The sequence below is a fragment of the Hoplias malabaricus genome, chromosome 3, assembly GCF_029633855.1.
Source record: "Hoplias malabaricus isolate fHopMal1 chromosome 3, fHopMal1.hap1, whole genome shotgun sequence".
In the NCBI taxonomy this organism is placed as follows: domain Eukaryota; kingdom Metazoa; phylum Chordata; class Actinopteri; order Characiformes; family Erythrinidae; genus Hoplias; species Hoplias malabaricus.
In genome coordinates, this window is record NC_089802.1 from 42,722,329 (window position 1) to 42,736,029 (window position 13,701).

General features: G+C 39.9%; 1 protein-coding gene across 1 annotated transcript in view; it reads left to right on the forward strand.

The window, feature by feature from the left end:
- uba7 (ubiquitin-like modifier activating enzyme 7) overlaps window positions 1-13,701 on the forward strand; it is an 83,897-nt gene that overhangs the window by 15,631 nt on the left and 54,565 nt on the right. Inside the window, exons 17-21 of the mRNA XM_066663559.1 lie at window positions 3,871-3,945; window positions 5,176-5,374; window positions 6,121-6,212; window positions 11,805-11,897; window positions 13,223-13,414. Of these exons, the coding sequence (XP_066519656.1) occupies window positions 3,871-3,945; window positions 5,176-5,374; window positions 6,121-6,212; window positions 11,805-11,897; window positions 13,223-13,414 (651 nt within the window). The remainder of the gene's footprint in view (window positions 1-3,870; window positions 3,946-5,175; window positions 5,375-6,120; window positions 6,213-11,804; window positions 11,898-13,222; window positions 13,415-13,701) is intronic.

Genomic DNA, 13,701 nt, shown 5'->3' on the forward strand with positions numbered 1-13,701 from the left:
CACCTACCAATGTGTGTTTTTGGACTGTGGGAGGAAACCGGAGCACCCGGAGGAAACCCACACAGACACAGGGAGAACACACCACACTCCTCACAGTCAGTCATCCGGAGGAAACCCACACAGACACAGGGAGAACACACCACACTCCTCACAGACAGTCACCCAGAGGAAACCCACACAGACACAGGGAGAACACACCAAACTCTTCACAGACAGTCACTTGGAGCGGGAATCGAACCCACAGCCTACAGATCCCTGGAGCTGTGTGACTGCGACACCTACCTGCTGCACCACCGTGCCGCACAATACAATATATTACGATAAATACACTAAATCCCGCCAAGTCTTAAGTCATTATTTCAGCCCTAAACACATCATTTCAACGTTAACTGGTTTTACTCTCATTCTTGAGCCTATTTCAACCTCACCTTCACATGCTTGTATGTATACATATGTATCGTTTATACTGTGTTATACATATAGCCACTGTAGCAGTTCAAGAATATCGCAGTAACAGGAAAACAGTGAGACCTGAACACATTTTAGTTTTATGGGTTTTCTTATAGTGTCAGTTCCCAGTTATCTGTCGTAATTTTGAAAACAGTGTCATTTTTGAGGAAACTGCTTGTGGCAGCAGCTGATCATAAAAGACAAATGGGTCAACCCTACTCTTAAACCACAGTGATCTTCCTGATAATGCTTTATATCATCCCACGGTGTTTAAACCTAGACCTGCGTTACCTTTTTTGCACAGTAGTGAAGTTGTAAGTGTGGCATTTCCTTTAAAAAACCCAACAAAAAAACATAGGCAATGAATCTGAAATTCTGTTGCACACTTCTCCATGATGGCAAAAGCTGTAAGTGAGCATGCAGGTAACAGCAGTCGTTACAGATCTTCCCGCTCTATTCTTATCTGCCCTACAACTATACACAGGAAATTTAAGGGACATTTACAATGGTATTTGGAACCTACAGAAATAACTGTGTGTTCTCCGGGTGCTCCAGTTTCCTCACAGGACACAAACACGTGAGTGAGTGACTCAGAGTGTGATGCCCAGTGAAGGACTGATTCCCTGGCGGAGGTTTTTCTGCTTCGTACCCAGTGATTCCAGGTGGGCTCCAGACCTACCGCAAATGAAACTCTTTCAGAGATGAATGAATGAATAAATTAATAAATTAATATGTGAGCAGTGCCAGTCCATCTGTGCAGTTGTATACATCTTTCCAGAATGAACCTACCTCTCCAGAGATGTATGATTGGGCTCAGTGTATCTCTGAGTCTCCTCTGAGGTTGTTGAGAGAATTTTTCCATGTAATACTGAATTCTTAGAAAAGCCAGGCCTACTACAACAAAACAAATAAGTTGAAAGGTCTGTAGGGAATACATATCTTGAGGAATAGCTTGTCATGGATCACCTATGAATAGTCAAAAATGAGGTAGTCTATTATACTTTAAACTTTAGGGGAATTGTGCTGTTCACTGGTTGAAATGGAGAAGTTCAGAGTGATTTGATGTGAAATAGTTCATTGTACACACAGCAAAAAATGAAATGTAAGAAAGTGAAATTGAGATAAATCTAATCTAAATATCTAGTCTTACTCATTCAGAAATTCATTCATTCATGCGTTTTCTGTAACCGCTTATCCAGTTTAGGGTCGTAGTGGGTCCAGGTCACTGGGCGCAAGGCAGGAACACACCCAGGAGGGTGCGCCAGAGCAAAGCACACACACACACACACACACACCATGTTTTTGAACCATGGGAGGAAACCTGAGCACCCGGAGGAAACCCACACAGACACAGGGAGAACACACCACACTCTTCACAGACAGTCACCCGGAGGAAACCCACGCAGACACAGGGAGAACACACCACAGACAATCACCCAGAGCGGGACTTCAGGTCCCTGGAGCTGTGTTAATTAATAAAATTATTCAATTTATGTCTAACTTATATTTACCTGTTTAAAGTAAGTTTATTATATATATATTTGCTTAATTCAAGAAACTACATGAAATGATGCTTAAAAGAAGCAATAATATCTGCCAATGGAATAAGACACTTTCTGTAGATTAAAATTACTTAAAACAGGTAAAAATAAGTTAGACATCAGCTGAATAATCTTATTATATTCTTACAACAATTTACAAATGACTAATACTAGACATTTAGACTAGATTTAAGTAAATTTTACTTAATTTTTTTTTGCTTTCCTGCATTTAACTCATCCATGGTTGTAAACATACAAACACACACATTAGCGAGCAATTGTTCACACACACACTAGGGGCTCGCTTCTCTAACCTTAAAGGCACAGCTGCCCCAGGGGTCCCAGTGTATGTCTAATACCACCCAGTGGACCTAGGAAACTCAAATTGTGAAAAGTAAAAAAAAAATCCTTTGCGGAATGTTTTACTTGCACCTCTCATTATCAAATAAATGTAACCTCAAAATCTTCTCTCAAAGCTGTTGAAAAGACAAAGTCTGAAGCGGGCGGCGCAGGGGCTCCTTCCATTCTCGCCTCAGATCACTGTCTGTTAGGAGTTTGGTGTGTTCTCTATGTGTCTGTGAGGGTTTCCTCTAGGGGCTCAGGTTTACTCCTGCAGTCCAAACATATGTTGGTAGGTGGATTGCCTTTGTGAAGCTATACACATGTGAGTGTGCAGTTGACTGGGTGAGTGTGTAACACTCCGTGACAAACTGGAACTTTCAGTTTACTACTTTCTATTAAAGGGACTTTTAAGGCAGTTCATTGTTTCTCTAGAACAGAGCATTTCTCATCAAACTACCCTGAATAAATGTTTACATCATAACCATCACAAAATCAAAGGTTTTCTTTAACGTGTTAAGTAATGTGAACAATTTAAATACAATAGAGTTAATGTGAGTCGTTTTGGGGTTTGATTAGATGATGGTTTAGTGATAGGTCTGTGACATCGTTCTGTCAGAGCTCTGTCATCAGATCAAAGAGTCCACAGCAACTGGTCTTCTCAACGGCCCCCCTTGGTCTTTTATCAGGGGACAAATTGTGTTAAACATACACACCCACACCTCCCCACACACACACACACACCTGATAAACTCATTACAGAGCAAAAGGCTTGGAGACAGGAGCTTTGCAGACACACTCTACATGTCGTTTTATTGATATTGTCTTGTGAATTGTCTCCAATTGCTTCGTGTCTCAGATTTAAGGTGTTCTTGAGTTTCATTGGTTTTAACTTCCTTTTTTAAAGAAATTCTCATGTGTTTTCCATCCTAGTCTCTATGCCCTGTAGCTGTAGCTTGTGGTCAGTTCAATGTTATCCTTTAATAATTGGAAAAATCCAAGTTAATATTAGATCAGACTGTTTTATGTCTTAGAACTAACCAATCAAGTAGTTGTTACTGTGCTTTAGAAACAGTATTTCTGTAAATTGACTCTGTTCTGATTGACTGCTACATATTTTGCTTTATTCAAAGCAAATCACAAGACTGAAACACTTTCTATAATTTCAGTATGAATAAACATTTAAGTGTGAACTGTTGGATATATCTAGAGGCACTGGTTTTTGTGACCTCAGAAAACCAGTGAAACCATGTTTTGCAATTTATTGTCCATATAAATACTCAGCAGCGAATGGTGTGTTTTTAAAACCTACTAAAGGCACTTATTTTTATTAACAAAAAAAAGGTAAACAGTAGTTTTCTATGATATGTGCTTTTTAATGGCTGTTTAGAACAGAACAGAGACCCTGTTTACTCTGAACACTCTTGTAGGAGAAACCCATGGGCTAATGAATGGGTAACTTGTGTATCTCGACAGCAGTGTACGAGTAAAAAAGTACAGTTTAAAAAAGCTGTTATTTAACACGGTTTTCTCTCTTCAGGTGACTAGCTCAGGGCTTCCTTTCTGGATGGGAGCGAAGAGATGTCCACATCCCTTGACCTTTGACCTAGACAATGTAAGTCTAAGCCAGGGAAGCTCTGGTGTGGTCACTCTTGGGGTCTTCTGTTGCCCCCTCAGGACAGACAGGCCTAAAATATCTTTCTCTTGCCTGATAACACCTCACCTTTTTTTTCCCTCCTACTTCGCACTGGATTCTTATCTACCTCAGCTTATCAGTGGTACAAAAGCTTCAGACAAGGAATCACAGTAACCCTCCAACTAACATGCATACTTAGCTATGAAGCACTACAGACATCAGCAGCTGATCACATGGCTTCATCTTGGTTTTCTGTGAATGTTTTGTTGTTTTAAACAGCATTAAATACTGGGTTTAAGGCAGGGCCTGGAGACGTAACATGATATCAGTGGTAATTGACATGTAACCCAGTGGTGATGCATCAAAGGCAATAATCGCAGTGTTGAAAAAGACAACTGACAGAGCTAGAGCGGTCTCATTCTCAGTTTCATTCTCAAGTAATTGTCAAGTAATGTTAAACAACCTCCAAATGTAATGTTTTATTGTCTTTTACTAATAAATAGTAAAATAAATTAAATAAATAAATAAATAAAATAAAATTGTTTTTTATAGGATATGAATGAGCCATTAGTCTGTGGTACTGCTAACTGCCTATTCCTGATATACCGCTACTAAAAAAACAAGCATTTTTCAATTGTGGCAATCACTAAAAAGGCTATGAGAATCTGGTGGGACTGAAATATACTGTAACATTCAGTTAATAAACATTTTAGCCTGGCTTTCAATGATGTGTAATTCTGTGAGAATGCTACTGTTGTCATTCTGTGGTAATTTATAATTTTATGGCCTTTTGTCCCATTGTTCCTACCAGTGCATCATTGTTATCAGAGTTTCAAACACTGACAAAGTCTATTTGAATTGTATGGTGTGTTTGAATTATATTGGGAGTTGAAACTGGTGTTTTGAGTCTGTAAGTGACCTGTGTTGAATTTTTTCTTGTTATTTCCGACTGACTGAAACCACTCATCTCTCTCTGTGACTTTAATGCACATTCATGGATTTTGTCAGATATTTTGTCCCACTTTTCCCATCCAGCCTTTAGTACTTGCGCGTAAACACACGTAAACACACTCCAAACGCACTGTCTGTCTTTGTTCCACTTCTGCCAGCTGTAATGTAATTATTTAGATTAGCCCAGCCCAGATATGCCCTGTTGAGAGATGTTTATGTAACGTTTATGTAAAGACTCTCGCTCTCTTACATTTCCAGACCACCCATATGGACTTTGTGGTGGCTGCGGCTAACTTACATGGTCAGATCTATGGGATCGAGGGTTCGAGGGACCTCCAGGACATCCAAACCATCCTGGGTGGGGTACATGTGCCTGCGTTCTCCCCCAAATCCAGCGTGAAGATCGCGGTGACGGATGAGGAGCTGGCGGAAAGCAAAGAGGAGAGGACTGAAGAGGGTAGGCAGACGAGATGTTGAATGTGAATTTAACAAATCCAGATGGTATAAATCTAAGGTACTTATATGTACAACCCTTAGGGAAAAGGACTTTAAAAGCAAGAACAGCTTCTAACCCACCCACCGCTCATCTGCATCTTCATGCACTTACCATGACATACACTTATCAGGGATAGCTTCAGGGATCAAAATAGATCCCGCTCCTTATTTTTACAGTCATTGCCCCATCTCTCAGCTCCACTGATAATACAAAAACACTTTGTTATTCGACAATTACACAATTGCTTTGTTAGCCCACTTTCATCCTATTCTTTAATAGTCAGGAACACCATTGAGCAGCTGGAGTTTTTAAACCCCTCAGTGTCACTGCTGGAGCCTGTGTCCACTGATGAAGGACTAGAGGACGATCAACACTAGCGGGGAGCAACAGATGAGCTATTGATGAGCTACAAGGTGGACACAGTATTTAAAAGCTCCAGCAGGCCTGCTGTCTGATCCACTCATGCCAGCGCAACACACACTAACACACCATCACAGTGTCATCATCATCAGAGTCACTGCAGCGCTGAGAATGATCCACCACCTAAATCATACCTGCGGGCGAACAAAGTATGCATCAACTGGTTAGCGGATTCTCACCATCTTTATAAACTATAGAGAGAAGACATTGGGAAACATCTCTAGACATGTTCAATGTGCTTTTACTGTATCAAATAAGTCATTGACCTCTCTGTCTGCTTCTGTCAGACACAGCCAAGCTGGAGGAGCTGAAGGAGAAGCTGTCGAAGCTCCAGCTGCCCAGCAAGAACTTCCAGATGTTTCCACTAGAGTTTGAAAAGGTAGGTTTCTTCATCTGCGCATGTGCTAGCTCATACACGTTTGCGTGTGTTCAGCCACTCACAGACACATTGGCGACTGCTGCCAGGCAGGTGGTCTCACAGAACCAGGAAACTGTGCTTTAACCATCCACCCTCACACTTAAGGGTTCACTGACCCTCATCAAACTCCAGATTTAACCAACTCTAATGGAGCACAGAGAACAGTACACTGCCCTGTTCATCCACAGCCGCCTTAAAGACACCCCCCAAGCCTCATGCTGGACACTTCTCAGAAGGAGAGCGTCCAGGATGAGAGGAGTCTTGAGAAAAGCCAGAGGAACCTTGGTTTTTGAGTTCGGATCTTCTTTGTTCTGTGGTGGAATGGTATGACACACATTTGTTCGTTGAAGCAGCGAAGAGATGACTGAACACACACTCACACTCATGCACAACCCCCAGGGCACCAGATCCTGAACAATGTTTGCACTATGTCCACTCATAGAAAACATTTAGAAGTGGTTTATGGCTACTAGCAAAACACCAGCAAATATCAACAACAAATGTTTACCTGCAAAATGGTAACTTTACAGGAGAAGGCGAAAATAATTTTGTTAAATTTTAATGTGTTTTTATGCAAAGACATATTATTTAAGCCATTTTGAGCATTTCTATTCGTCCATAAGGGAGGGCTGTCCTTTCATCCTTCACTTTATTAGGATATGCACTGATAATACCCCACTCCTGAAGGACTGGTGTTAAAAAATAAAACTCAGAATTTTCATCTCCAACAGTCTGTAAAAAAAGGCTGTTAGAACATAGTGGGATTTGTCTTCGGGCAGCAGTGTTATCCTGAGGCAAACTGGAGGCCTCAGGAGATGTTTAGAATTGATTTAGGGCTGGAAAATATGAATGCAGTACTGCAAGTGTGAGTTTCTTACACACATATTATTATAATAACTAGTTTAGCTGGACCGCCATTTGCACACAGGTTTTTCTGGCATTTCAACAACAGGAAAGCCCAAAATACATCCCCTTGTCATTGGAAGGTCTGGAGAAGCTTTGGTGCTTCATATCAATGTCTTTGTTTACATGTGATTTTTATTATGTGATTGTGTTATACAGAAAATATGGATTTTGTTGATTTTAAGAATTACAATTACTTATTTATTCAATGTAACAGGTTAGGGTTATGCATGTGAAGTTTAATTTGGCTGTGCGCAGCTATATGGGGTTTTATAAACACACTAACTCCACAAAATATCTCCCCACCATTTCCCTTTACAATATTACCGGCAAATACATACTCATGTGAAATAAGACAAATTCAGCAGTTCACGTCTCTGTGAGATATAATACTGTGTAAATGTTGCAGAGTTCCGAGCCGTCCTGCTCAGCTTGTGAACAGCGGAGAAACGTAACTGATGGAGAGCCAAACACAGCCCCAGAAACACACACAAATGGAGCATGTTCCTGTTTTATTTCCTATTATTTATTTATATGAAACGTTGTAAATGACCCCATCCAGCTCCACTGGACAATAATGCTGTGTTTGAGGCTCTGAGCTCGCGAACCTCAACATGCCCACGGATGAAGCCAGGGTTCCTGCGGAAGAACCTACTCTTTTTTTGGTTCACAAACCAGTTTATGTCAGTGGAAAAACACCAAAAGGTTTAAAATTTTGTTCATGAATTTTAAACCTTGCAGTTCCTCATTGGTAGAAAAGTGCTGTGTGAAATATGGCTGAACTAACAACATACAGAGTAGTAGCAGCACCTTGTGAAATATGGCTGAACTAACAGCAGAAGGTAAAATAACGTTCTTACTCAGTCAGTCAGTAAGGGAGAATGCCTCTTCTAGGCCGGCCAAAAATACAGGTGACTTAGTAATTTCATATTTCTAAGCTTAGCTGTAACCATAATATATTCCATCACCCTCTTTAGTACCGTGCTTTATGGGGTGACCTAATATAGTTTACTACAAAAGCAGTAAAAATGAATTCAAACACATTCCCATTGATGTTTTTCTCCTTCAGCAGTTACATAAACAAACCATTATTATTCACTGTAGCGAGGCTTTCTTTTTCATAGTTGTAGCCACAAGTGTAACATTTGGGAAAAATTTTGGGTGCAAGGAGAATCATTGAAAACTTGACTAGATTTATAAGGTTTGTTCTGTGACTGCAGTGTCCTATAGTTAGTAATGTTTTGACGGTATGCTTTATAGGATTCAGCAAGAAGCAGCAAGTCTTTGTTTTGAAGGATGATTTTATATATATCAGTATAATGTGATATCCGTAGTGCAAAGACAAACGTTGCAATATTGATCATTATAAATGATGTATTATGCTGCACTGCATGGATATTAATTTGGTTTGATGTTTTTCTTCTTCCATCTAGTTTTCTGTGGATGATTTCAGCATACCCCCGTATCTCCCTTTCTTCTTCACAGCATACATTTACAATCCTTTCATACCTCACTCTCATGTCTACACATGCATGCTGGCATGCATTAGATCCTGTGTTCATGGGTCTGTATATGTCAGTGTATGCACTCTGTGTGTGTGTGTGTGCGTGTGCGCGCAACTCAAGCCTAATCCCTTTTTCAATGGTGACACACTCTTAAGCCACTCGCATGCTGTACCTGAGTTAAGTAAAGAATGAATAAGTTTGGGGCATTCCACAGGCATCAGGTTCCAAATGTACACTACCTCATCCCCCTCATTCATCTCACTCACCCCTCCAACTCTGTCCACCACACCTGATCATATCCAGTATTAAGAACTTCCTGGCTTCATGTATTCATACTCTCACTGATCCCCAGACACAGGTGGTTGAACACACAATTTCCCAATGCTAGGCTTAACACTTGGATATTAAAAGGCTCTTTAAAGAAGTATTCTTAAGAAGCTCAGGGGAAGAACCATTAAAACATTGAAATGGTTCTTATCCTGTTAATGGTTCTAGAAGGAAGCGCCACCATACTAAAGAACCATTAGGTTAGGGCGCAGCAAACAGCGTCTTCAGAAATACATGAGTAGCTGTTGGAAGATATCAAACAAAGTAGTATGCGTAATGGTGTACTTTGTGACAACCTTTTCAAATGTGCTGTCATCTTAGTCACTGAGCCTTAAGGCAGTGTGGCCGCAGTGAGGGAAGGTTGCCAAATGCGCCCCTTCAGATACCCTCCAGTCATACAAGTCTTTGAAAAAGTGAGACTGCGGTATGACCTCATATGCACTGTCACCTCAAAGGGGAAATTAAATGTGGGACACAATGGGGAGCTGGTGACAGAGTCATGCATTAGACTCGACACGGCAACAATGAACCTGGCACAGGACAAACCCGCCTTCTGTGTTTTCTGTGTTTCTGAGTCCAGCACCTGTTTCCAGCAGCTTCATCAGGCAGACTGATCATTTTTATGGTCTGTTTTGTCTCCTGGGCTTTTTCCATGGAATATCAGGAGCAGGTGGTGCTGTGGAGATGATATCACAGCAGGCAAAACATGGTCAAAACATATCATAATGTCTTTTTACTTCCTTGTACACTTCATTAGCAAGAATGTTTGAGATTATGTTACCACTCAACACTTCAGTGTTCTTATTGTATTAAATGGTGGGGTATAAACTCTAATGATCTACATTCTGTGCCAAAATTTTTGAATGGTTCACCATCATTCCAGAGAAAACTCTTCCTGTGTTCCACATTTTAGTGCTGGTAGGATTTATGCACCATTAGTAAGGTACAAATAGACGCAATGTACCAAATAGACACATTGCAGAACATGCAGTATCAAGTCAAATTAAGTCAATCATATTATTTATTCAGTGGCACGGTAGCACAGCAGGTAGGTGTTGCCGTCACACAGCTCCAGGGGCCTGGAGGTTGTGGGTTCAATTCCCGTTGAACCCGACTGTTGGTGAGGAGTTTGATGTGTTCTCCCCGTGTCCGCGTGGGTTTCCTCCGAGTGCTCCGGTTTCCTCCCACACTCCAAAAACACATGTTGGTAGGTGGATTGGCGACTCAAAAGTGTGTGTTGTCCTGTGAAGGACTGGCGCCCCCTCCAGGGTGTATTCCCGCCTTGCGCCCAATGATTCCAGGTAGGCCCTGGACCCACCACGACCCTGAACTGGATAAGCGCTTACAGATAATGAATGAATGCCATCATTGGGCGCAAGGCAGGAACAAACCCTGGAGGGGGCGCCAGTCCTTTAAAAGGTGACACGTTCACACACATTCACACCTATGGACACTTGAATCACCAATCCACCTATGAAAGTATGTGTTTTGGTCTGTGGGAGGAAACCGGAGCACCCGGAGGAAACCCACACAGACAAGGTGAGAACACACCAACCTCACAATAAGCAGCTTATTTGCTGCTTATTACAAAAGGAAAACTCACAGGGTTCTCGCTTTCCAGAACTGATCTATAAGTAAAATCTCTGATAGAACATTATTCACTCCAGGTTAAAAGTTCCTGAACATAAAGTGTGTGTTGCTAATGAGTGACATGCAGGCCCTTGAACAGCTGACTTTAGCCTGGATTGAAAGAGGTGTATTATGTGAATCCAGTTGTGTCATTGGAGTCAACACAGTGCTCTCCTGCCTTCGTGTCTGGCACTGAAACCAGTCGTACAGCACTAAAAGTTCAAGAAAAGATGGTTCACTGTCAGAAAACGTCTTTAGAGAAAAAAGTAATTTTCTGGTTTCTATGCAGCTGTACTCCCAACAAAATCACACCCAATCCTTCTAGTATGATTCATATTTTACAAGCAGAGAAATTCAAGTCATCTGGTGAAAAATTCTGCAGAAAAATAAATATGGCCACATTAGTATTCCAGTATAATTTGTGCAGCCCAATTCTTTTTGACATTGGGCATTGTAGTCTTTGGCTCACGGGAAACTGCTCCAGTCTTTATTCTTTTCTATTTAGATTATGTTGGGTTCACAATTTTTTTTGTGTAACATAACTGTAATTAAAAATTCAAACATTCTTTCGCTATTTTGTCACTGTGTTGTAAGGCAACTTGTGCAGTAATAAAAGTGACAATTGTTATTTTATTCAATGAAAGAAAACCTACATTTCTAAGTAGTTTGAGAATTTATTTATCACTGCATTCATTATGAGTTTCATCAATGAAAAAAACGCTGCTAAAGCTTGTGCATTGATTTGTTCTGTTCTTGGGGATAAGATTGTATCCAAAAGTACTTTACAAAAGTTTAAAAAAAAAATCAATACGCTATGTTTAAAATATCTGACAACATAGCGTATTGATTTTTTTTTTCTTTGTTTGTTTTTTGACAAAATATGCTCAAACTCTGTAACTGTTTCCATAAAAAAAAGCAGTAGGATTACAATTATACTTTACACAAAAAACACTTTAAAACTTGTTTGAGATCCTATTACAAGCTGTGAGTGATCAACTGAACATCTGTGTTCACAGTATGTGAATTAATCATAAAATATGTCTACACACTTTTAGGCATATAATGTATGAATATGTTTTGGAAGATATCAAGGCCCAAGCGCAGAGGAGAGTGCCCTCTGTTCAGCTGATCTGCCTGTGTGATACTGACATGCCATTCTTTTTACCTGTGGATTTGTTTTTTTTTCCAGGATGATGACAGTAATTTTCACATGGATTACATAGTGGCGGCGTCTAACCTGAGGGCAGAGAATTATGATATCCCAGCAGCAGATCGGCACAAGGTAGAAGATTACTGTCACTGACGGTCTAACATACTTCTCATGTATTTTTCATGAATTCTCTGCCTGTGCAGCAGTGCTGGAGGATGTTTTAACCCTATAAAGCCAAACATATCAAATATGATACATAATCTTTAGAGGTGGCTCTTTCATCATCTAATGAAGAGAAATACAGAAACAAAGTTATATCCATTTGGGGAAAGTGTTCTGAGTTCTCTACTGAACTGTGAATGAAGTGGAAGTATTTCCAGGCATTTACCAAACCATTGCAAAATTGTTGCTATCATCATGAAAACACAGGAGAAAATCACAAGACTAATTTTTTTGCAAAACTGAAACAATACCAGGTTTGATTTGTATGATGATACTAAGCATTTTTGTTCCATTTCATAGCTGTAGTGTATTCTACCTGTTAAAGGCTCATTAATTATAATAAATATTCAGAAAATTCTGTCTGTTCTTTACAGCAGAAAAACACATTTAGACAATTTTACAAAGTATTTTTATGAAACAAAAATGTATTTTTAGTTTTCCAAGAGCCTTTTTGTGCGGAATGTGTCGGCTCAGTTGTCGACATTGATATTGTGATATTCAGAGGAAGAAGATGATAATGCAGGTGAGTGTGGGAGGTCTGTTGAATGACCTCAGACCTCAAGCCAATGTTCAGAAACATTAACAGAAACAACCAAAGTTCCTCTTAATATGGAAACACAGATCTGCAGATCAACAAAAAAGAGCCTTTGTGGTTTTGGTGTTTTATTACCACCAGTATATGAAATGTGAAAAGGTCAGAGAGAAGAACAGGGTACTTATAGGTCAAGGACCTCTAGAGCAGTGTTTCTCATGAGCTTAATAATATGTTTCTCTGATAAGTTCTGAAGAACAGAGACAGTAGTTTGATATCAATTGTTTAATTGAAGTTAATCAAAATTAAGAAATTTTAAATATATATATATATATATATATATATATATATATATATATATATATATATATATATATATATATTGGTAAATGCCTAAATATGAGGAATTCAGAAATTATATGATCCAAAATTTATAAATTACCAACATTTAGATTTTTAGTTAAAGGGCCACATATTGTGTGATTTTCAAAAATCTGTTTTATTGTATTATTATTTCATGTGTCAGGCTTTAAAGGGTTAAGTTTGGGGAGATAATATTTTACACAGTATACAGGTAATGTCATGCTAATAATAGACATTTTAGGGGATAATTATTCTCATGTCATTGCAATAACGTGATTGCTAGAGATGTTAATATACAATAAAAATGATTCAACACATTATGACCAACTTTCCTCCTCAGAGCAAACTCATAGCTGGACGCATCATCCCTGCCATCGCTACGACAACAGCTGCCGTAGCAGGCCTGATGTGTCTGGAGCTCTATAAACTTGTGCAGGGCCACCAGCGAATCAGCTCGTTCCGTGTCGCATACATCAACATGGCCGTCCAGTACTACGTTCTGTCTCAGCCCGGCAGGGCTCCAACATTCACGGTCAGTGAGACTTCTTGTGTCTGATCAGTATGTCCACATTTCTCCAGATTTCTCCAGACTCCAGGCAAATATGTTGAAGCACAGTATAAATGATTTGTTACTGTAATTTTGAAATGTAGCCTGCTGATAGCTATTCTCGCTCCCTTTCTGAAGGTTGGATGGGATTGTTTTATTTTCTTTTGCTGACAGAGTAGATCTGGGCAGCTGGTGTTCTCCTCCTGTGTGTTGAGCTTCCTCCCGTTGTGTTGAATTAGTATCAGTTGAAAAAAAAAAAGACGTTGGCTGGA